Source organism: Pelobates fuscus, chromosome 8 (genome assembly GCF_036172605.1).
Source record: "Pelobates fuscus isolate aPelFus1 chromosome 8, aPelFus1.pri, whole genome shotgun sequence".
NCBI lineage: Eukaryota > Metazoa > Chordata > Amphibia > Anura > Pelobatidae > Pelobates > Pelobates fuscus.
Genome location: NC_086324.1, coordinates 135210958 through 135236001, shown reverse-complemented (window position 1 = coordinate 135236001; position 25044 = coordinate 135210958). Strand labels below are relative to the sequence as shown.

Sequence of the window (25044 nt, the reverse complement as noted above, 5' to 3'; positions counted from 1 at the left end):
TTAATATTAGCTAATGGAGAAACCTTGCACAAACACCGATCCTGGCAGCCCTGGCCCCACGAGAGTATCTCTCCTAACTCCCAATCGATAATAGGGTTATGTTTTTTCAACCATGGGTACCCCAGAACTATGGGAACGGAAGGAGACGAAATGAGCAGAAGAGATAAATTCTCCACGTGTAGGATACCAACATTTAAATCAATGGGTACGGTCTCACGAAAGATAACAGGGTCTAGTAGTGGTCTACCATCTATGGCCTCAACGGCCAAAGGTGTCTCCCTTAGCTGGGATGGAAAATTGTTCTTACTAGCAAAGGCTTGGTCGATAAAATTCTCAGCAGCACCGGAATCTATCAATGCCATAGCCCTTACTACTTCCTTCCCCCAAGTTAAGGAAACTGGTAGCAGAAGCCTGTGATCCTTATAATTAGGAGTAGAGGACAAAATAGAAACACCCAAGGCCTGTCCTCTAGAGGGACTTAGGTGCGAGCGTTTCCCGGGCGGTTAGAACAGTTCGAGAGTAAATGACCCTTGGCTCCACAATACATACACAAACCCTCTCTTCTCCTGTGCTGTCTTTCCTCCTCAGAGAGGCGGGTATACCCTATCTGCATAGGTTCAGTAAGCAAAGATATCGTGGAGTCAGGACTTGGAAAAGCAGGAGCTAACCTAAAAGAAGGTCTCTGGTTCCTCTCTCGAGTGTTCTGTCTCTCTCTTAGACGTTCATCTATACGAGAGATGAACGAAATTAAATCCTCTAAATTCACAGGGAGTTCTCTGGTAGCAACCTCATCAAGGATTACATCAGATAGGCCATTCAAAAATACATCCATATACGCCTGCTCATTCCACTTGATTTCTGCCGCCAGAGACCTGAACTCTAGTGCATAATCCACCAGTGTTCGGTTCTCCTGTCTCAGGCGCAACAGTAATCTGGCTGCATTAACCTTTCTACCTGGAGGGTCAAATGTTCTTCTAAAAGCAGCTACAAATGCGTTATAGTTATAAACTAATGGGTTATCGTTCTCCCATAGTGGGTTGGCCCATCTCAGAGCTTTCTCAATGAGTAGGGTGATAATAAATCCTACTTTTGCCCTATCTGTAGGATAAGAGCGAGGTTGCAATTCAAAGTGGATACTAATTTGGTTTAAAAAACCACGACACTTCTCAGGAGCCCCACCATAGCGTACTGGGGGGGTAATGCGAGAAGAAGCACCCACTGTGGTTACCTCTAGACCTGAACAGACAGGAGAAACAGGGGTATTACGTATCTCCTCTGGTGGGTTATTGGCACAAGCTAATAGAGCCTGTAGCGCAAGCGCCATCTGATCCATTCTGTGATCCATGGCTTCAAACCTAGGATCAGGAGCAGCCAGCTGACTGTTTGTACTTGCAGGATCCATTGGCCCTGTCGTAATGTCAGGATCGGGACAGGGATCCAACACGCAGAGTACAAACAGTAGCCAGATACGTATACCGGACCTTAGAATGGCCGGACTAACGTAAGTAGTACAGTATAGAATGGTCAAAGACAAGCCGAGGTCGAGGGTAACAGAAGACAGGTAAGCGAGAGACAAGCCGAATCAAGGGTAACAGAGATAAGCAGAGTAAGGTAAACAAGCCGGGTCAAAACCAAAAGGGATAATAGAATACACAAGCACTGAGTGACTAGAACAAGCTAGAACCACGACAGGGCAATGAGCTAATGAAAGAAGCTCTGTTAAATACCCTGTTCAGAGCAGTAACCACGCCTCCAAGGCGTCCTGATTGGTCCTGCAGCCATTGACTGACAGGTTGTTCCGGGGGAGTGTCCTGATGACTACTTCCTGCCTAGATGCTGTAAAAGGCAGTCACTCCCTCGCGGCCGGCCTAGCATGACCGGATAGACCGCGGGGAAGGGAGCCATCAGACCGTCTGGATGGGGGAACAGCTAAGTCTCTACCTCTTTCGGAGGTAGAGACCACAGGTACCCTGACACTCCTTCATTAAGCTGAAGATGTTTTGGTGCATAGTGTTTATTTTTAATTATAGTTTCCTTCAAAGGACCACTATAGTGCCAGGAAAACACACTCGTTTTCCTAACTCTATAGGGTCCTTGAATTCCCCTCACCTGCTGGGCTCTAGGGGGAGGAAGGGGTTAAATTCCCATCTTTTTCCAGCGCCGGGGACTTTCCTCCCTCTTCTGACGTCATCGGCAGAATGCGCATGCGCGGAAAGAGCTGCACGCGCATTCAGCCATTCTCAATGCTTTCCTATGGACGCTGGCGTCTTCTCACTGTGAAAATCACAGTGAGAATCGCGGAAGCGCCTCTAGCGGCCATCAATGAGACAGCCACTAGAGGCTGGATTAACCCATTTGTAAACATAGCCGTTTCACTGAAACTGCTATGTTTACAGCAGGCAGGGTTAATCCTAGATGGACCTGGCACCCAGACCACTTCATTAACCCCTTAAGGACACATGACATGTCATGATTCCCTTTTATTCCAGAAGTTTGGTCCTTAAGGGGTTAATTAAAGAAAACAAAAACAAATTTAGCAGCAGTTTTACACTGGATTTGGGCGATTGCCTCTGCCTATGTTTAGTGGATTTACCTCATGTAAGATGCTACAATGCTTTTAATACATTGTATTCTTTTAACTTTCACATTTTAATGATTTTATTCCCCATGTTGATGGTATTGAAAGATTATACCGAAGTGTGATGCAGTTACATATACTAGAGCCTGGCAGCCTGGGTCTTTTAAAAAAGGGGTGTGAGTATATTACGCAATGTTTTTTTCCTTGCAAGACCCAAAAATGTTTTTCACGCAAATGTGAGAGATTTACATCTTCAAATCCAGTTCAACATCACAGATAATTTACAGATTGTGTGGTCAATGCAATGTAAAATAATCTTTGCCCACTTGCTTCTTGAGGGACCCTAAAAAAAATACATATGAAAAAGGACATAGCGACAGTAGGGTTGACTTACTTCCTTATCTGATTTTGCAACATAGTTGAGCCAATAGTAGCACAAAATGCCAATGATGGAAATCTTCAGGAGAACATTCCTGGAAACAAAATTAGTCTTAGATACGTTTTTGAAAAACAGTGAAACATGATCAATTGTTCTTTTGTGTAGAATTCGCTTTTGTATAACTAGTGTGCTTTTAGTGTTCGTTGTTTCAGGGAAAATGTGATCTTGTGGGCAGGGGCGTTGATGGGTTCCAGAAATACTTAGGGCTTAAGCCAAAAGAAAAACTCAGTGACCCTTAACATTACATGTCCCATTCTCTCTACCCATGAACCACATACTGCCGGTGAACACCATGATCTCAATGAAAATTTAGCCTGAAACAAACATACTGTACAGTCAGGTATTCAATGCAACTAGCAGGGCTGTGTAGGAAACTTCTATTCCCCTGTACCTCTTCCCCCTAAGTAGTCTGGAGGAGTACAGATTTTTTTTTTTCCTTTACAGGTTTTTCTACTTAAAATGGGAAGCTGCTTTGAGATGCATCTGCCTCATGTACAAGAAACACTAATAATCTCCTGCCCCCGCCATTAATTATTGAAATGTGGGGCTAAAAAGTCCCACGTCCGAGTCTTCAGCCCCCCAAAGGCCCTGCCCTAGCAACACCAATGACTTGAGACTTTCCAGGCATTTAGCATGTATAAAATACTGCCAAATTGCTATCACCTCATTTAGGAATTAACACAAGAGTATTCACAAGAGCCACATAAGACCTGTTCCTAATACTAGTAATTAGAAAGCTATTCAATTACCAAAACTATATATTGTGAAATAAATTGATGAGGGCTGAAATACTTGCTGTGTCTTATCCCCACATCACATTCACATATAGCACAAAGCATTGGAGGGAGAGAGCAACTGCACCAGGCCGCTAGCATAGAAGGTCTGGCAAGGATGTTGTGGGCTTCAGCCACAAGCCATTAAAAAAAAAAACCCAAAAAACAAACCAGAAATTGTAGTTTGTCGTCTTTTTACACAATTCTGCAAGTGTAGGGCAGCAGAACATTTGCTAGGCGGTTTGTGCATGGGCTGATGTCCTGTCCTCTGAATGCTCTCCATCAGTCAAATAATAATATATACACTATAAAATGTGATATTATATATTTATTGCATGCTCCACATGTGTAGAGTCAGCTGACTGCTCTCAGCCTATCACAGTGCCATTCTGAGTTATAGCTAGAAGTGTGCAATTTCTGGCTTACTCATACCTCCAATAGGGGCCGGCCTGTTAGTGGCCATGGGCCCTTATTTAGTATTAAACAACTCAAACACGATTTAAAGGGACACTATAGTCCCCCGAACAACTTTAGCTTAATGAAGTAGTTTTGGTGTATAGAACATGCCCCTGAAGCCTCACTGCTCAATCCTCTGCCATTTAGGAGTTAAATCCCTTTGTTTATGAACCCTAGTCACACCTCCCTGCATGTGACTTGCACAGCCTTCCATAAACACTTCCTGTAAAGAGAGCCCTATTTAGGCTTTCTTTATTGCAAGTTCTGTTTAATTAAGATTTTCTTATCCCCTGCTATGTTAATAGCTTGCTAGACCCTGCAAGAGCCTCCTGTATGTGATTAAAGTTCAATTTAGAAATTGAGATACAATTATTTAAGGTAAATTACATCTGTTTGAAAGTTAAACCAGTTTTTTTCATGCAGGCTCTGTGAATCATAGCCAGGGGAGGTGTGGCTAGGGCTGCATAAACAGAAACAAAGTGATTTAACTCCTAAATGACAGTGAATTGAGCAGTGAAATTGCAGGGGAATGATCTATACACTAAAACTGCTTTATTTAGCTAAAGTAACTCTGGTGACTATAGTGTTCCTTTAACATTGAATGAGGGGGCGGGACAGCACGAGAGGACTTCAGGTTCTAAATCCAATTCGGTGAGATGAAATGGGTATCGTGCCTACAGTGTCCCTTTAAAAGCAATAATAAATAACTGAACCAATACTCAAAATAAATAAATAAAAAGGATTACCACACTAGAGCACTTCCTACTTAGTAATTTTTTTTTAGCAGAACTGGAAAATATGGCTAGCATGCAATTGTGGGATTTGTATCTACCATCTTCGAAAAGTACAGGTTGCCCATTATTGTACAGCAATTTTGGAGCAAGTAAAAATTGACACTATACCTTATGATTACTGCATAGATGTAATGCCGTGGGTATTTATAGGTCTCCATTAGGCCAAGCGTTGCATAGACTAGAGGTACTAAAAGATTGATGAGAGAAACGACCACTGGAACCACTAATGTAGATGCTTGCTTCGTCAGAGGTACAGTAATGTTCGTCTGTGGGAAAATCGACATTAGGATAGAAAAAGTCAGAGAAATGTATTTATTTTGTGAACATTTATTCGTTAATTACAATCCTCTTTGGGTACTTTCAGCTTTACATCTATGCCTCCGATGACATCATACCATGCTACTCGCAGTCAGTAATAAGCAAGCAGGAAAAGGTAGATACATATGAGGCACAGATCACAAGACTACCTCACACTGCAGGCTACAGGCAACATTTGGTAGAAAGTAAATTATTTAAAACAAAATGGTGGCTGTGGCGGGTGAAGCAGGTGATCGTTCTACATTACGACAGACATTAATATTTCAATACTCCGACGGCGGTTGTAATATTTACTAGTAGATGGGTATCAGCAGCCTCAAGTAAAATATTTCCGTTTGGGCAGAACATATTGTGAGCAGGATGTTGCTGTGAGTAAAGGAATTGGAATGTTCTAAGGAAACCCGTCACATCCAGTTTCACCACATCTAAACAAGTTATTTTCTCAATAGCAGTAATTTTCCCGTGCCTGTCATGGTTGGTTTTCTTCTAGACTCGCGTATTTGCCATTTTCCGATAATCTCTCATTGTGTGTTACTCTAGCATAGCATTACAGGTTGACATGCTCCTTGTATTTTGGATTTCTCGCCACTAATTATGCAACAATAGCTTAACAAATGTTGCCAAGGTTCTTCTGTAAATGCTCTTGGTCTTCAAGCTTCAACTTTTATTACCAGAAACGCTTATATTTATATAACTTTAACACAAACATGTATTACCAACGCTATAGTGCCCTGCTTCCTATTTAGATTACTGCGCCTCCTCACACGTGTGAAGTTAAGCCATTTTTACTTCCGGTCTCCTGATGCCCCGCCTCCATGACTGAGATCATCAAGCCGATTGATTATCTCAGCCAATCCAAAGCTTTTCCATAAAGAAACATTAAGAGGCTATTGCGCATGAGCGGCAAATTGCTGCTCTAAGCCAATCAAATGCTCTCTATGAGCAGCTTTTGATAGAGATCAAGTCTGACTTGGTTCTCAGAGGGGAAGCACCTCTAGTGGTGGTTAGGAAGTCAATCACTAGAGGTCCGTTAACCCTGCTATTATACCACTGCTGTATCCAACGGCAATGTTTTAGATTACAGGGATGAAACCAACAGTTATTCACTAAAGTGAGAATTCAAAGTGAATTTCAAATTCAAGGGAAAATAGCCAAACTGGAAACATTCTCTAAGCCAGCTACGCCACCGGTTTGGCTGCTTTCATTTTGAATTCTCACTTTAGTGAATAACCCTGTAAAGGGTCACTGCACCTTTTCCACTTCATAGGGATGAAATGGTGTGGGTGCCTTTAGTAGTTCTTTAAAGCATTATGTAACAAACCTCATGCAGTCAAGGACCCCAGATAGTAATATTATGCCCTGTTGCAAGGTTTGCAATAATTAGTATATATGCAATGAAGAACTGCATTGTTAGTCTTATTGTCAGTAACAGAAGATCTTAACATTTCGTTTTGTCAACGTTTCAGTTTATTTAAAAACCTTTATCACGAAATTCAAAATGGCCGGCACAGACAACTTATTGCTGTGCTCCACTGGGTGGGTGAGTGTGTTTGTATGTGCTACCATCTGACAAAAAAAATAAAAATAAAAAATATTGTCCACCATGACATGAAAACATACATACACTTTCCTACTTTCATATGCATTTATATAAACATCTCATGGTTACCACAGTAAATTGCACCATGGTTCTGTAATTAATGGATTCTGCAATAAAATGTAAAAAAATAAATAAAAATTTATATATATATATATATATATATCTCACAAAGATATTAAGAAAATAAAATTTAAATTTAACATGAAACTGAATCTAGTATATTCTGCAGAGCTCGCACTAAATTCTCACCTTTCCTCTATTATCCCCCATGTAGGGAGTGAAGTATTAATTTACCAGCAATACAGGTGGAACAGCTTTAAACAATTAGCCCGACAGGAGTGAAATTTAAGATCACAGTCTGAAACGCCTCAGGACATCAGTGTCTATATTACATGTTTGCCAGGAAACCGTTGTAGAAAATCACCTGTATGGCAGTGTTGCATTAAACGCTTTGCCAAATATTGAAGTGTTAGCAAGGTCCTTGGGTGTATAATTTTATATTGTGTTTGTTTATACCCAGATCAACTTCTTAAACGTTCCTCTATTTCATGGTCGAGGCCTAGTTCTTCCCTCAGACTGATCCTCTTTGCTTGACATTACCCTCCTGAAAGGCGGGGTAGGAAGGTCAGAAAGGGGCAGCACCGGGGGGGGTTGAGAGTGGAGAGTGGAGGTTGTGCAGCGTTTCATAGGTAAACACTGCAGGTACAGACTCAATGCACCATGACCACTTCAAATCACTGAAACAAGTTATTTTTATTTAATAACTGGTTATTTTTTTTTTATCTAGTTCACACTAAATAGGTCGCTGAACGGGAGGACATTTTTTTCCACCAGCATCATGGCTATCTTCATTATTCTGTTGGGTGTCACATGTAGAATGTGAATCCTACGTTGCCAGAGCTAAAAATCAATTATTCCTCAAGTGGATCAAAAAGGAAGTGTTATTATTAACGCATTGGCGTGTGACAACATGTATACATTTACATACTGCCAGGAAGGGCTTCTCGTGTGCCCTTGTATGGTGGTGGAATCACCATATGATTATGGAACATACAGGGGTGAGATATTCCACTAGGAACACAGAAAAAAGTAATACCTGCACGCCATCGACTATAGTGCAGAGTTCATATACACCCGCACAGCAACCGACTGCAATCCCAGTGGATATAATCCACGCAGCCACATGGATACTGAAGCGTGCAATCTTCTCTTTTAGTGTCAATTTCAGCTTTTCCATTAATTTTTCCGATAGGGTTTCCTGCCGGCAAAATCAAAAACAGAAAACGTTAAATTATTACTTTTTATACAAAAATCAGCAATATATACCATTTTGGCCATTATTCTCATTAACCAATGAAAGGTTTATCGCTGGTTATACAATTTAGCCCCCATAAAACAAAAATAAAAGGCAAATCAAAAATAGTTAAGCCATGGCGGTATATATGCATTACAGGAAAAAGTAATATTTGCATGGATGATGTCACCAGTAAAAAAGATTGTAAAAAAAACAAGCCAAGATACTGGCTTTATCAGTCAGTAAATCAGGTGTGGTTGCTACAACAGTGTGCAAGGCTGGAGTGGTTCAGTATGTAAGTTACATGGCCAATTAAAAACAAACACCCAGCACGTACCAGGATGTTCTTAGTATTTTTTTTTTACCTTTATTTGTGTGCTAAGATGTTTTTTCTTTAAATCCACTGCCTTTATATTGGTTATGCTGAAATCCCAACTACATAGAAGTTTGGCAGCATTTCCAGAGAATGAAGACGGATTAATGAAATGATCGCGATAAGATTTTCCCATGCTGAAAAACAAGAAGGGTGATTATACCATGGGCATCGGAGTGCAATAAATAAGGATATATCTGTACACAGAATATATGATCAACCTGTATAATGACATGTTTTTATGTATTATTCAATGCACAACTTATTACATTAAATAATTATTGTATTTTCTCCCAGAATTACACAATGCGAGTTATATGTAAATGAGAAATTCAATGGTTCAAAATTCTAAAATACAGCAATCAACAGAAACAGTATAGTGGTCTCCACAGATTGTTCCATTTTTTTACAGCTGTACCCCAGAATTGCTCGACATATAATTGTCAAATAATGTGATATAATGACAGAACTGAAAAATTTGTGATTTAATATCACCGTAGTGTTATATATGCAGTATAGATGCTTAGACACAGACAGACTGACAGACAGACAATGAATCATAAGATAAAAGGCAGGTTCTCTTAATTGCAGTACTTTTCAGCCATGATCAATTCCTAAGAATTATTTCAATACATCTAAAATTTGACCTCAGTTATTTTCCATTGAAGCTTTATATGAACCTTAAAGAGACACTATAAGCATCCAAACCACTTCATCTCATTGAAGCAATCTGGGTGAAGAGCCCCTGTCATCTCAACCCTGCAATTTCAGAAAAACTGCGATTAAGCCCACCTCTGTCTACCAAAGTATTCTCTCACGGTAGAAGTGTGGGTGCTCTTCTAGACAGGGACTAGAGGTGCTTCTTAGTGTCTAACAGTTTTACTCTGTGAAATGACATGGAGTTCTCAACGATAAAAATGCCAGGTAAAAATCAAAAGAATAACTGTAGAGTGTATAAAAGATGACTGGCACAAATAAAAATAACCAACAGAGCTTTTAATGAATAAAATACACAATATAAAATCCACAAACGCGTTTCACCTAAAAGGCTTTCTCAATATGGAATTAGAACATATTTTATCGTTGAGAACTCCAAGAAATCCTAGGTGGGGATCAAACCACCAACGCTAATACCAGTGGGCACTTTGTCTGCCCCATCATTGTGAGTACCATTTTATATATATTTTAACACCATTGTTTTATCCAGAGAGCACCATCGGTTGTCTCTATTTTATTCTTTTTGAGTGTTGAATATACCTTTGAAGCAAGACACCTGCACCATATCCCATAAGCGAGATTGTACCGTTGTACGCTGTCCATACTAGAGCTAGCTATAGCTCTTCCACATGTGAGTGCATTACCGTCTTCTTTTTATCTTTTATCTTATTGGATATATTGCTCTGTTTTGTTCTATCTTTTTATATTATTGGATCATTTCGGGGAAGATCTACGTGAACACTATCCCTGACCAAGCACGTTACAGACCATTTGATCTAAAGAAAGAACTGTCAAGTTAAGACTTTTGTGGGATACAATATTGCGATCCTATTATATTTATTTTGTGTGGCGCAGCCTCTTTTCTGTATTTTCTCTTCTGTTGTTTTTAAGGGAACTTTGATGGATTGCCTTTGTGGTTGCTGCCTTACCCATTACTTAGCGCTGACTCTCTATTTTTTATTTGACCTCCACAGATTAGTGAATAACTGCTTTGGTAAATGAACACCTACGTTTATATGAAAAGTATTTACAACAACTGGGAGTGAACAGGATTCCATTAATGAGGTTCTTGTACAAATAGGACACCTGAGACTATGCACCTTATAATATAACCTTTCTTTCTGCAATAACTAACCAGAGCTGAGTAAATACCAACTACAGTTGAATTCCTGAGGAATTTCCTGTCAATAAAATGTACAGATCAATGTTCATCATTTACCCACGTATTGCATATAAGAAGCCTGTTTCGACCGATCGGTCAAAATCAGATTCTAGGGTGCCATTACCTGTAGAGCAAGATTAGAAAGCAGGTTGCCAGATACAGTCCAATGGTGAATATATATGCCAGCTGCATATTATAAGGAGCAAGATTGGCTTCTTTTTGGATTGTAGAATTTGTGTAAAATCCATAGTACAAAATGGTTTCTTCAAAATAGCCCTGATAAAGTAACGTAATCAAGATCATTATTCTTTTTACACAAAAAACATACATATAAACAAAGGCATAAAGACTAACGTTTGATTGTGCCCTTCACGGCACCGAAAGACTTAGATTGAAAAAAAGTCACTGTAAATCATTAAAATTTATTCCAACAATAAGTAGTCTGCCTGCAGAGAATTAAAGGAGCTGTAGTTTTGTCTTGCAGAACCATTACTCCATGCAGATTAAATGAACACTTCTGGCACCTCAGATTGTAAGTGGTCAAACCATGTTAGAACGATTTGACGGATTACCTGTGGTCAGCCAGACACCATTTCCCATCTCCACTACAAGCTTCAGAGAGCCAAAAGATCTGATTGCTCTCAGCTAAGAGACCATGCAGTACCATGCTTGGCTCAGACAGAGCTTCCGGCTTGGGGTATTCCATCAATACAGTGTAGTGTGTAATATGAATGCATACCCTATTTTTTTGTTTAGGAATGGCCACAAGATTAGATGATGTTGCAATGTATGAACGTTTATGACCCATTTAAAACAGGGTGGATTGTTACAGAATTTATATGAAAAAAAAGCAAAAAAAACCCACACAAAACTAAACAAAACACACTATAGAAAGAGGGGTTTCTACAAAACTGCAAAGTTTTACATTGCAGGGTTACAGTGACAGGACCATTGCACCAAGGCCACTTCATTAACATGAAGTGGTCTGGGTGACTTTAGTTGTCTTTTAACTTTAAGGAACTCGCCATCTTGTTTCTCACAACATAAATTAACAGATATACCGTACATTTTCAAATGGACTCTTAGAAGCTAAATCTATTTGTGAAGTAAAAAAGTAAAGACGTGGGAGTTAAAAGGAGCAATTTACATGACAGGCGCACAGTCGGATTTGCCGGCATATGCGCTAACCTTACCCAAACCTCCATTAAAACACGGACACAGGTTATACTGTTGGAAATAATTAGTCCACAGCTTTATTAAATTATTAATAAAATAATTAAGGAATAACAAATGGGGTCATTGCCAACAAATCTTATTAAAGTTAACATCCCCCCATATACATAACATACCCCTAGCAATGACCCCACAATAATAAGAATAGATAATCTAAATAACATGTTAATACAGAAACTGGCTGCCCAATATGACCACATTTCCACCAGGTTCAATTGTAGGGGTGTACCGAGACACCGCTACCCACCATATCGATTGTAGGGGTGTACCGAGACACCGCTACCCACCATATCGATTGTAGGGGTGTACCAAGACACCACCACACCCCCAGGTTCGGAGCCACCGACGGGCTCAAATCTACCAACCACATGCAACACTGCCCAATCCACACTAAACCTCAGGATGCCCACTTTCTCCTCCATCTACCCTCCGATTTAACCAGGCCATTCCCCGCCGCTGTGAAAAAACAGGAAATCAACTAACCCAACCAAATACAGGGAGGGTGGGAGGGACAACTGACAGGTAAGCTTAGGTTCAGTTAAAATGGCCACTTCCTATAATGGCTGGTGTAAATACTCCTTATGGCTCCGCCCTACCCAGCATGCTAGCTGTCACTAACTTCCTGTGGCTGCTATGCCTACCTCCTGGCTCTGTCAAGGCCTATTAGCTGCGCTGATCCATGGGCTACAGAACAGATGGTTTCAAAACGTTATACTTACAGCTCCAGTAAGTAGCTCCAGGCCAGAAAATGATAAATTGTTTTGGCTCATATCAAAAAACTGTGGAATTGTTATAAAACTGAAGTTGATAATGAATGAAAAGATGTTGAAAGCCAGAAGCCATCTCAGGAAAATGAAATAGGATAGGATACTGGTTCCAAATTTCCCTTCTATGACTTTCAGAGTGCTATGCCAGAGTTTAAATGCTGTGGAAACGTCTGAGGCAAAACGCTTCGCTTTTCGGAATGTCTGCCCGATATGAGAAAAAAAAGTATTAAAATAAATTAGGAATACACAGTTTAGAACATAATATTTTCAGAAAATATCAGATTATGCTGTTTAATAAGAGATGAGCTACTTCTACTATGCCAATTATTTAGAAATGAGAATTCAGTTAATTTCATGACAGGTCTATTGGAATTTAGTATTGTTCGATCACCAGCTGGTTCAAAAAGTAAAATTTAAAGTCAACAAGAAAATAAAAATCTCTGTTCTTTCCATTCTTCATTTCATTTTGTAGAAAATATAAGCGTTGAGCTGATTAAACCGTTTTATTTCTAAACAAACCTTACGAGTTTTCCCCATCAACCAGCATGGAATATTAATTAAACCACCTACACCTGGTCTTTAAATACCACCATAATGATGTCCAACTGGGATTCAGGAGACAGGGGCAGTGTGGTAGTGGTTATGGTGCCAGGACTCCCCTCCCCCATCGCGAGAAGTGAAATGGTTTGCCTACAGTTTGACTTCTTACTTAAGGTCTGTCAGGCACCAACCACAGCCCCCACCCTATCCACAAGTGGTCAGTCAGCTGATACTCTCAGCCAATAAACGGACCGTGCATGGCAGTGTTTAGCTCCGGGAAACTAATGGAAGCTCTTAGCAGGAGATTCCGGTCTCCATAGAGGCTAAATCTGGTGCTAAAGGTATAATGTTTGGAGGGTTCCTTTAAGGTAACTAGCTCACATGAAGACTACTCTGTTTATTAAATGAACAATGCAGTCTGGTGTTGATCCACTTTTTAATGCCTTAAAGGATCACTATAGTGTCAGGAAAACATAGTGGTTTTCCTGACACTATAGTGCCCTGAGGGTGCCCCCACCCTCAGGGTCCCCCTCGCGTGGATCTGAAGGGGTTAAGGCCCCTTCCGCAGCTTACCTTAATCCGGCGCCGGGCTCCCTTGGCGCTGGTGACCTCTTCTCCCCCGCCGACGTCAGATCCCCCGTCCGATATCAGTGAAGCCGAATGCCCATGCGCGGCAAGTGCCGCGCGCGCATTCAAAGTGTCCATAGGAAAGCATTTCTCAATGCTTTCCAAGGACACTCTGCTAGATGGAGGCAAAAATGTGCCTCCAGTGTTGCAGATGTGCCTCTAGTGGCTGTCCGGAAAACAGCCACTAGAGGCTGGATTAACCCCAAATGTAAACATAGCAGTTTCTCTGAAACTGCTATGTTTGCATCTGAAGGGTTAAAACCTGAGGGGCATGGCACCCAGACCACTTCATTGAGCTGAAGTGGTCTGGGTGAATATAGAGTCCCTTTAAAGAGGCAATGCATGCAAAATACAAATATATAAATAAAGACTGAAAAGAGACTTCAGAATTTACCTTACTTGCTGCAAATCTGAAATTTCTACACAGACCAGAAAGTGGCTGAGATTTTTCAGCCAATCCTGGTTCTCCCACTGTGGGCACTGTACATATGTATAAATAAGTGGATCAGGGAACACAATATATATTGCGTGCAACCCTAGTAAATCGCCAAAATGCAAAAATTATAAAATCATATAATGCATAAACTAGAATATATTTTTGCCACATTATCTTATTCTTCGCATTTCTGAATTAAATGTTTCTCACCTTTTTGACACTATAAATACACCCAGAGCAGCAGTCCCCAGATGACCCTTTTGCAGATCTCTGTTTTATCTTAATTACTTGATTCCTAATGCAAAGAAAAGAGGTTTCATTAACAAATTAATGCACTTTTATACAGTGCCATGACTGTCCAAGATTCGGCTTTAATAAAAGTCCGAGACATCTTATTGTAAGTCAGCTTAGGCAAGTCTCGGAGCCCAACTTTGGCCATCCATTGCAAGTAACAGTATTTACTATTACTCGCAATGGATTCACATTCATGCACACGTTCCCTAGAATTAAAAATGGTCACTGTACCTGAGGACTCGCTTGTCATTTAGAGATCTTTGAATTTTACGGATTTCTTTGTCAATGTCATCATTAGACATTTCTGTAAGTTTTCCAACAAGGTTTTCATTTTCTGCGTTTAAAAGAACAACAGGTTTAGAATCAATCAGTATATCTTATTTTATTAAGTTCTCTCTTTCTACAACAGAAGGATGCTCTGCATCCCGTTTATCAGACACTGAAAGGGTTAACATGCTCTTTTTTTTATTTATTTAGAAACTGTACTTTAAAGGAATACATAAAAATGTTTTTGTGGTCCGTTTATGGTCAGTTGAGATCGTTGGCATTAACAAAGACTACTGTACTCACATAATTTAACAATACGTAAATACAGAAGTGGCCTTCATAAGCATGAAGTCCTTTTGCAATATCTAACCATTGCTGGAACTATAATGTGTCTGGCAACTAGCATCACTGGTCGATACACTGAGTATAAGGGCTCCCCATTTTCCAAACCCCCAAATAAATATTTCATTGTAGTAAACAAGGTCAGAGCATGATTCTAGTAGAATGTCCAAGCCCTGGCAGCAGGGCCGGACTGGCCCACCGGGATACTGGGAAATTTCCCGGTGGGCCGCATTAAGCTGGGGCTGAGCTGACAGCCCCTAATGATTATTATGATAAATCCCCCCCCCCTCGGACTATGCCAGCCTGTCAGTCCGAGGGGAGAAGGAGGGAGGAGCTGGGAGCTGGTGTAGCTGCCTGTCAGTCTCTCTGCACAGTCTAAAATCATTTCGGCTGCATGCCCCGCCCCAAAATGGAAGCTCCGCCTCCACGCACGGTGCTGGAAAGTTGCCCACCGGACCAAGAGGGAACTAAAAGGTATTTACCTTTTTACAGCCCCCTACCCACCATTCAGACATCCCCCACCACACACACACACATCACCCCTCTCCACCTCACAGTCCCCCTACACAGTCCCCCTACCCACTACACAGTCCCCCTACCCACCTCACAGTCCCCCTACCCCTCTAATGGAGTTAGAGCACTCATATCAAGTAGGGCAAGGTAACCATTTTAAGTGCCTTTTCAAGGTCTAGGCTAATAACAGCACCCCTCTCCACCTCACAGTCCCCCTACCTACCTCACAGTCCCCCCCATCCACCTTACAACCCCCCTACCCACTCACAGCCCTCCTACCCACCATATTCGATATATATATACATACCAATAATATGTAAGGCATATATGTATGCATGCATGTCTTGCCACCCCAGATGAGATATACATATATATATATATATATATATATAAAAACTCAATCATCTTGGGTGGCAACACATAGCCATACGTATTACATGTGACAATATATGGCGCAGTGACTTATGGGGCTGGCATTGATTTTTTTCCAGGGCTTCTTTGTATCCCCAGTCCGGGCCTGCCTGTCTTTATCGAGCCATGCTCATTTCCCAAATATCATAGTATATGTCTAGAACAGAATATTGAATTAGCAGTGCTTCTACATATAGTAAGTAGGTAAAGTAGACAAACGGACCGTATTGTGCAGAAGAACTTTGAACAGTGTATACAGTGGGGATATAATGTGTGCTTGAGTGTACAAGCTTTGAGTTTAAATGCCTATACATCCAGCATCAACCAATATATAAATGGAAAATGAAGATCATATAACATAACATATCTATGTGCACTATTACAGTATCAAAGGTAAGTCGAGAGATGGTCGTTCGGGAAAATATATATGTGATATGATGTTTTGCCCTACTTGAGAATACCTGCAAATATTAGTATGCCATCTCATACAAGTCTCTATAATCGTGGCAAACATGATGAGAGATCTAGAGTTGTATTTACTAATCAGTGAAATAAATTAAGTTGAACACCATTCAGGAAAGGATTTGCTAAATGTAGTATAAATGGTTAAGTTGGCAAAATAACTGAACTGGATCATTTATCCAATTCTGTATTAATTGTACGTGTATGAATGACAGCTAATTTTCAGTTTACTCTTTAATTAGAAAACCCAATAGTATCAGACCGGCCCAAAAATAAATAAAAATAACCTTGACGAAATTGTGGCACACATTTAAAAAAAACTGTATGATGTCAATATCAAATATGCCATCTGCTTTAATATCCATTTTTTTGGTCGCATGTAGTTTTAAATTGTAATAATATAGAGACCAATTTTTTTATTCTGTACTGTAAAAAAAAAAAATACAAAAACAATTTACATATTATCTTCCATATGGTTTTGGAGCCCAAGACGGAATATCTACTATTTATGGATTTACTAAAAAGTGTTCATTGAAATCCATGCTTGGCTAATCCACCCCCCTGCTCTGGATCGGTCATAACTCAAGAGTTGGACAGATTATTTTGTATTATTAAAGTGTATATGAGTTCTTTTAGTATGGCAATGCATTTTATATTTAATATTCTAAGCCTCATGGAGTCCCCTTCTAGCTTGCAAGACCCAGAGCCCCTAGCTGAATGTACACAGAACAGCTCCTGTTGATTTCCAAAAATAGAAAAACTGACCAGGTTTCCCCCCCCCCGGTCTGGTTTTAAACAAGAAGGGTACAATTTTTAATCCTTAATCCCTGCATCATGGAATAGTCTGTTAAATAATTGTTTTTCTTATTTGACAGCCTTCGTGAACTTGAGGATGCCAGCTATTCCAGTATATTTATTATGAAATGTAAAGTCTAAAGGCTCAATAACAAACAATATTATACACTTTGAGCAGCAAACCTCAATAATTATTGCCCCCTTTTTTTTTCAATCAAATGTTTACAAGCCTTGGCTTGTGTTACTCATTGAAGTCATTTAAACCTATTTAACTTCCTCGTAGAGCGTGGTGAGATCTTTGTTTGTACAACGTACCCGTTTTCTAATGTAGGACATAATCTTTTTATAGTACTGTTTGCTTAGGTTGGTTGGCTAAGTTGAAGCAAGCCAAGCTACGCACATTCTGATAATGATGCCATGGCATAAAGCCATACTAAACCAGGTTCCTTAATAAGCACACAATGAATAGATTTAAATGTTTTTTTATCTTTTCAAGAACAATGCATCCACAGACTTCTGGCATAAAATTAACACTGAGCAAGTTTTCGTTTCCTGGAATTGTTAACCTTTCGTTTAACCGTATATATAGCACTACCCAAATAAACTCTTCCGTACTTCCTTAAACATATACAGGATTATTCACAGATGGTGAATGCACAGAATGCATAGTGAATTCAAAGCGAATTGGAAAATTAGGACCAAAATAGATGAACAAAACAGACTTCAGAAAATGTTTCCAATTCGACTATTTTGACCTTCACTTAGAATTCCCAACAATTCTCACTTTAGTAAATAACTCTGGTATAGGGTCGTTAGGCTTTGTGTTGAACAGTCCTCAGTCCACAAAGTTCAAAATTTCTCTTTTTCTTATGCCAATTGATATCAATAGAAAGGAACGCAAAATCCCCTGAAATTTATATTGATTTTCCCCAAAAGGCCATAATTATATAAATGCTAGATTAATTCTAGTATCAAAAACACAAATGTGAGTACCTGCATTTCTACTGTTTATACTTATTTTTATCATATCTACAGTGAGCACTATATTTGGTTGTTTTTCTTCCCCTTTTTTTATACCGAGGAATTATCTTCACCTTATCCCGTCAGTGGGGGGCAGACGCCACTGAATGCTTATTATACTTGAGCTAGTTTATGCTCAATAATAGGTGAGTAATATACCTCCCCTATATTCACCCTGCTCTTATTGGTCCTCAGTTTGCACTATTGGAGTTTCTTTGCTTTGTCTTTCCATGTATACCACGGAGTCAAGACACCCCATGAATTAGAAGATCCATTCTCTTCATTGGAAATTCCTACATATCAAGCCTTCCACTTATTTATTGGAATATACAAGCAGACTATTAAGTATTGGGACTATTCATTATAACTGTTCCATTCCTTACTGTCAGAGTGTGTGCAAGTGGATTTATATTAATATTAATAATTTTATTCCTATTTTTTTTGTCTTTCTGATCTTGTTCTATTTTATCTTTTTATTTATTTATTTTACATTGTTATTACACATCTATTTGTATTTAGCGCGACCTATTATTGTGTTTTTGCCATTTTTCCTTTGAGGTTATTAGAGGGAACCTCATACCCATAGGTTGCAGCTTTCGATTTGTTCACAGTCCTATTAGATCACTCAGCGCTGATCCAATACCTATCTTAATTCTAGTATCAGTCTCCAACCCCTACCACAAGATCTTTACCCCCTCACCTTAAATAATCTGTTCCACTATATAAGCATTTAGATAATTGTATAAGCATTTACATGATTGAAGACTCACTAATATACCTTTTTTATTGTACATTTAGGATTCCATTGTACTAAAATAGTACTCCTAAATCATTGCCAGAAATTAATTGGCTTCTTTATATACCTTCTCGTTATTCAGGAAAAGCATACGGATGACTGCTGGGATCATACATTAAATTTAAAAAAATATAAAATCGAATAATCCTTTCATCAAGTATATTTACTAAAAAGGTAAAAAATGAAATACATGTGTAAAAAAAAAAGGGATTTTTTTCTTAACAGAAAATCTATTTCTTTTCAAAACTTGATTGAAAGATATATATATATATATATATATTTTTTTTTTTTTTTAAGGTAACTTATCCTTTGCAATATTTATGTATTTAGTATTAGGGAATGAATGGCAATACCAACTGCATAGAGCAACAATAAACTTGACTTCTTAAACAGGTTATTATTACCTTGAGTGTAATTGTGCCCTGCATGTTGTTCCGGGGAAGAATCAGGAGTGGCCGTATTTAAGGTTTGCATGGGAAGGAAGGATTGCTTCTTAGAACGTCGTCGCACATTAGTATCTGAAAAATGCAAATATCCTAATGTAATACAGTAATTGCAAATTAATTCATAATGGGTACCAAAATTATAGGACACCACAGATTCCCCACAAAAATCCCTCTAGTGTCAAAGCTACCACAAAATTAAATTTTTGTAGTTTATCAATTACATGTAAGAGAGGCCACATGCAATTTACATGTACACATGCCATGGTTAATCATGGAAAAGCCTTGACAGCCTACTCAAACCTCATGTAGTCAGTGTCTCGGATTCTAGCACAATATCAGTAGTTGGACAAATGTATCTGTCAATTTTAAATCCTAGGGAACCCCAGTTTCTTCAGAGAGTTTAATGGTCTTGGCTGTAGTACTTACAGATGATTAAGAACGACAGCTGACTGAGATTATATATGACAAAGAACATTTTAGACTTAGGCCAATGTATGTGCTGTGACAAACTGTGTGTTAATTTTCCCATCATCTTTTCATCAAAGAGCGATTTCACTACCCCTGGCTCTGTGCCTTCCCCCTTCCATGCTAAACATCCAAGAGCGCTCCTTCCCTGGCAGACATTTGGTTCCAGAGAGCTGTGAGGTCCCTAGCGGGACCTAGTAATAACCTCATGGAACTCCGGCTCGGTCGCACCACCTCACTTTTCCCGGTCAACACGTAGCTCGGCTTTACCTCACTTCCCATCCTGCCAGGTAAGCACTAAGGGGAGGTACTATGGACAGAAAAGAACACTCACTCACTGAGAGCTAGGGAGAGGCACCCTTTGTTTGTCTGCAGGAACTCCCATTATTTGACCAGCAGAAGCGATATATGCTTGGGAACTACTTTCGGCATGAACTTTGTTAGCGGCCGATCAAATCTTTACCTCGGTGGCGATTTGTCTATTCTCCATGGATCCGGGCACTATTTTGCAAACTTGGACGCTCGGGTTAAGAGCTATCCGTGGATATATGATATGTTGGGGTTCCCGCGTGTTTTGGGGGTATTTTATGTTGTGTTCTCTGTATTCGGTAGAGAATCCACTCAAGTGAGGGCTAGCTCAATTGTCTCCCAGACACAGAGGCGCCAGGGCAGATTTACTCTGAGTTCCACATTCACTAAGTCTACATTTTCTCTGTCTTAGACTGCAGTAAGGTTTCTGCCAGTAAGAAGAGAAGTGAACAAGGGAGTACTAGGGGACACCAGGGAACTGTCCCCATAAAGACCAGAGCAAGCATATCTTTAGAAGTGTTTGTGCCAAGCTCACAAGCTCAGGCGCTGAAACAGCGCTGCCTGCCTTTGCTTGGCTGGAATGAGTAGTTGGCAGGCAGCCTGGCATACATTCATGCCAGGCTGACAATTCTTCAGGCAGTCCTGATCCTTTTTCCCTGATGGTTCCTCCTATTTAGAGAGTGCCAGTGACATGATTCGTCTCACTAGCCCACCTCCATTTACCCCAACAACGGACATCCCACTTCACAGGACGCCAATGCTGGGAAACATGGATTTGATTGAGAGATAAAAGCGAGAGATTAGCATAGTGTATGTGTATTCTTATAAAAGCATCCTGTGAGATTCCCTCCAGTACCACCTGCACCAAATACAAGACACGTGGGAGGTATGACTGAATACTCATCATAGAGAAGCATTGATTTGGGGCTTCTCTATGAGAATCGTTGTTGGAAGCATTGTGGGAGTGTCCCAATGCTTCTCTATAAGGAATATCTGATTAGACACAGGTCATTATGTCTTAACAGGAGGAAGCTATAAGCTGAACCAAGGAGACTCCCCAAGAGCTGTAATAAAGAGGATTTTGGTTCATTTTTAACTTTTTCAATAGCAGCATGTGGAGGGAGGATATACCATTTTAAAACCCATTTACCAATTAATGAGGTTACAGATAGGAAAATAGAGTTGTAAATAAATAACATTTATCAATATGCAACAGATTTTTTCCCCCTATATTGTCCAATAAGCACTCAGTTCTCAGTTGTGTTTGTGTATATACATACATCCACTGCGATGCCTGTGTGTGGGGCGAGGTTGATGTGACAGGATGACTGTGCACTTGGGGCTGAATGTGACAGGATGACTGTGTGCGCTTGGGGCTGAATGTGACAGGATGACTGTGTGCGCTTGGGGCTGAATGTGACAGGGTGACTGTGCGCTTGGGGCTGAATGTGACAGGGTGACTGTCACGGACTGCGCGAAGGAGAGAGCTCACAGTGAGAAGGTTTGTTAGTGCAAATGTGCAGTGGCATAATTTGCCAACGAAATGCCTTTGCAATAAATTAATTTCATTTCCAATAATGTAAATAGTGTATAAGACAAATAAAAACACAGAAAAGAGGGCGCAGAAAATACTAAGTAATATAAAATACCAACAATGCTTAGGGAATATTCTTGTTTTGTGCAGTTGCTATACTATAGAGCAGTGGTCCCCAACCCAGTCCTCGTGGACCACCAACAGTCCAGGATTTATGTATTTCCCTTTTTTATTCCAATGGAGATACTGACAAAACCTGGACTGTTAGTGGTCCATGAGGACTGGGTTGGGGACCCCTGCTTTAGAATATCTAATTCTCAACAATTCAAATACATAAAAATAATATGGGAGCGCTTCGTGAATAATCCCCTGAAATAGTAGCTATCTTGCAATCTTGAAAAAGCCTGAGGATAACGTGAGAAACATGTTGATGTAAAAGCAGCTTGTGAACTATTGTAACACAGCGGCGAGCAATTTTAGCGTCTTCCCGAAAAAAAAAAAAAAAACACACACACACACACACACAGGCTGGTGGCATGGAACATACCGGTGGAGCGGCAACTCTGCATGCTGCTGTGATTTCTGTTTATGCTTATATTGTGCTTAATGGAGACAGTAACCACATTTTTATCCTGTAAGAACTCTTATGAGGGGGTATGGTTTGGGATATCGGATTAAACAAATATATACTGTATAGGTTTCATTGTACCTTTCAGGGTAATTGAAAAAAGGATACATTGTATGCAACAAGGTATAATATTGGAAGTGAATACTGAAACGAAACACCCAAGTACCCCCTTTTATACTAGACCACCCAGGACTCTACTATCAATTGGATTTTGTAATATATTTGTGCAATCATTTCTCTGTGCAATATCAGGTGTTACCTCTGAATACTAAGTGCCGCCAAATCGTGTATACATGATTGTGGTGTATGAATGCATACTCTGGTAATCCTGTATATAAGAGTGCCGATGCTGAGGTGTTAAATATATGTATATTATTATTATTATTATTATGATGATTGGCAATTGTATAACGCCAACTTAATTTGCAGCGTTTTACAATATTGTAACGGTGGAAATAAAATGAGACGATTACAAAAGGTTATGGGAACAATAGGTTGATGAGGACACTGCTCAAAAAGGCTTACAAACGTAGAGATACAGCAGGGTGATTTTCTGACAGTTCTGACATTTTAGTTTGGCTGTACCACAATGACTTTAACATAGACTTGTTAAAGTGGTCTTTTTCATTTTTTATTTTGCTCGTCTGTTTCCATTATATAGTGCGTAGTTTTACATAGTTTGTGAATTGTTGGCAGAGAGTGTAATCACGTGGGCCCATAAGCCAAAAGTGTCTTTGGAATGTGTGTGGAGAGGTCTTGGCAAATGGAGTAATAACTGCCTTAAATAGGAGTAGGCAATTGGGTTGTTAACTGCCTGGGAGAAGGAATAGGCAAAGGGGTTGTTAACTGCCTGGAAAAAGGAGTAGGCAAAGGGGTTGTTAACTGCCTGTCCAGTGAGTAGAGGACAAGAACCATACCTGAGGTGGTGGTCCACGGCACCAGAGGACAAGGGATGGACAATGTGGCAGGGCAGGTCTGGGTACCAAGCTGGCGACCAGTCACTCATGTTCTGGTTAAACTATTATTTTTATTTGGAGTGTTCCTTTCACAATATTGAAGTTGGATATTCATAAGATGTGACAACGCAGAAAGCCCCAAAACATGGTTTTGTGTGTGTGTGCGCAAAACACTTGAGGTCTGTTCACTAAACTCCAAATTTTAGAGAAATAAATCCAAATGGAAAAAATGTATGCAAAATATAATTTGTGTGTCAAACTTCAACTGAGCTACAATCAAAGCTTGACTATTTTAGCAGCAGTCTTGCCATTTAGGTTTAACTTGCTAAAATCTGGAGTTGGTGAATAAGCCAACGTTTATTTTGTGCCAAGGTCTTGCCCATAATGAATCAGTCTAATGTCCACAATCTTGTCAGCTTGCTTTCAATAAATATACTTACAACTGTATGTATTACTTTGAATCAAAAGAGCCCAATACATAATGAAGTATTTTATGTACATTTCCTTTAGAGTAACCAATAATTATACTCAGACAATTTTTCTAACTAATCTATTTTGGCCTAAAATTTTAAATTCACTTTGAATTCTCAATTTAGTGAGTAATACTGTCAAAAGGTATCTATACTTTGAATTTGCTACTTTGGCCTAAAATTTGGAATTCACTTTAGCGAATAACAGTTAGTATAATCAGAGTATCAGTGTAAAGGTTATGTTTTACACGGCCCAATAACATGTCAAATCACATGGGACAGTATAAATAGGGGGACAAAGCCTACCAGCAACACTTATAATGGGTCTTGTCCATTAGGAAATCAACTAATATAACAGTAAAACTCTACCCCAGCCCCTATTTGTTTCCTGACAGCAGTTATCATTGAGCACCTTTTCGTGCTTTCATACCCGTTCGTGCTTTCATACTCTTTTATTGCCGTTTGTGCTGGGCATTAACAAACAGAAGCTTTGCAGCCTGCCTTTGCCCAGTATACTCAGGGTTTATTACCCGGAGTATATTAAAAAAATATTTATATGCCGTGTTTTGCAAATGAAAACTGAGGTATTCAGGGCCACAAATACAACATATGTCCCTCCCATCACCACCCACTCCTTTTTCTGCAAAATATTAACTTTAGAAACATAATGGGAGGTATACATATATGTATCTATACCTTCGCTTGCGAAACTGGAGCTTTTTTGGAATCTGTTTTTACAATTATTTACATGACATGAAAATATTTTTCAGCCATTTAAAACAATGAGAAATAAATAAATAAATAAAACCCACCAAATAAATGATAATCGAACAAACAAACCAGGGGTAGGCTACCTTTGGCACTCCAGATGTTTTGGACTACACCTCCCATAATGCTCTTACAGCCATGATGCTGGCAAAGCATGACGAGAAATGTAGTCCACAACATCTAGAGTGCTGAAGGTTTCCTACCACAGGGTTACACCCATGTCACAACAGTGGAGTTATGGGGTTGCTTATAAGGGGTCGCAAAAGAATCGAGAAAAATTCTAAATGACTCATACCTACATCACCTACACTATAGAATTCCAAAGAATGGTCAGAATCAAGATGAAAAGTCAAGAAACAAACAAAAAAAATTACAGAAGTATTCCTACATGGTATACCAGTGGTTCCCAAACCAGTCCTCACAACCTTAGACACAACTGTGGGCAATCCCTAAATCTTGGA

The 25044-nt window shown here is 39.7% G+C and overlaps 1 protein-coding gene across 1 annotated transcript in view; it reads right to left on the bottom strand.

Annotated features, from left to right (window-relative positions):
- The window catches only part of TMC5 (transmembrane channel like 5), a 99896-nt gene that overhangs the window by 25876 nt on the left and 48976 nt on the right, over nt 1-25044 (bottom strand). The window contains exons 5-13 of the mRNA XM_063430329.1: nt 19412-19525; nt 14633-14735; nt 14318-14402; nt 12457-12705; nt 10629-10780; nt 8618-8762; nt 8055-8216; nt 5149-5306; nt 2973-3051 (exon numbers count right to left, since the gene is read on the bottom strand). Of these exons, the coding sequence (XP_063286399.1) occupies nt 2973-3051; nt 5149-5306; nt 8055-8216; nt 8618-8762; nt 10629-10780; nt 12457-12705; nt 14318-14402; nt 14633-14735; nt 19412-19525 (1247 nt within the window). The remainder of the gene's footprint in view (nt 1-2972; nt 3052-5148; nt 5307-8054; nt 8217-8617; nt 8763-10628; nt 10781-12456; nt 12706-14317; nt 14403-14632; nt 14736-19411; nt 19526-25044) is intronic.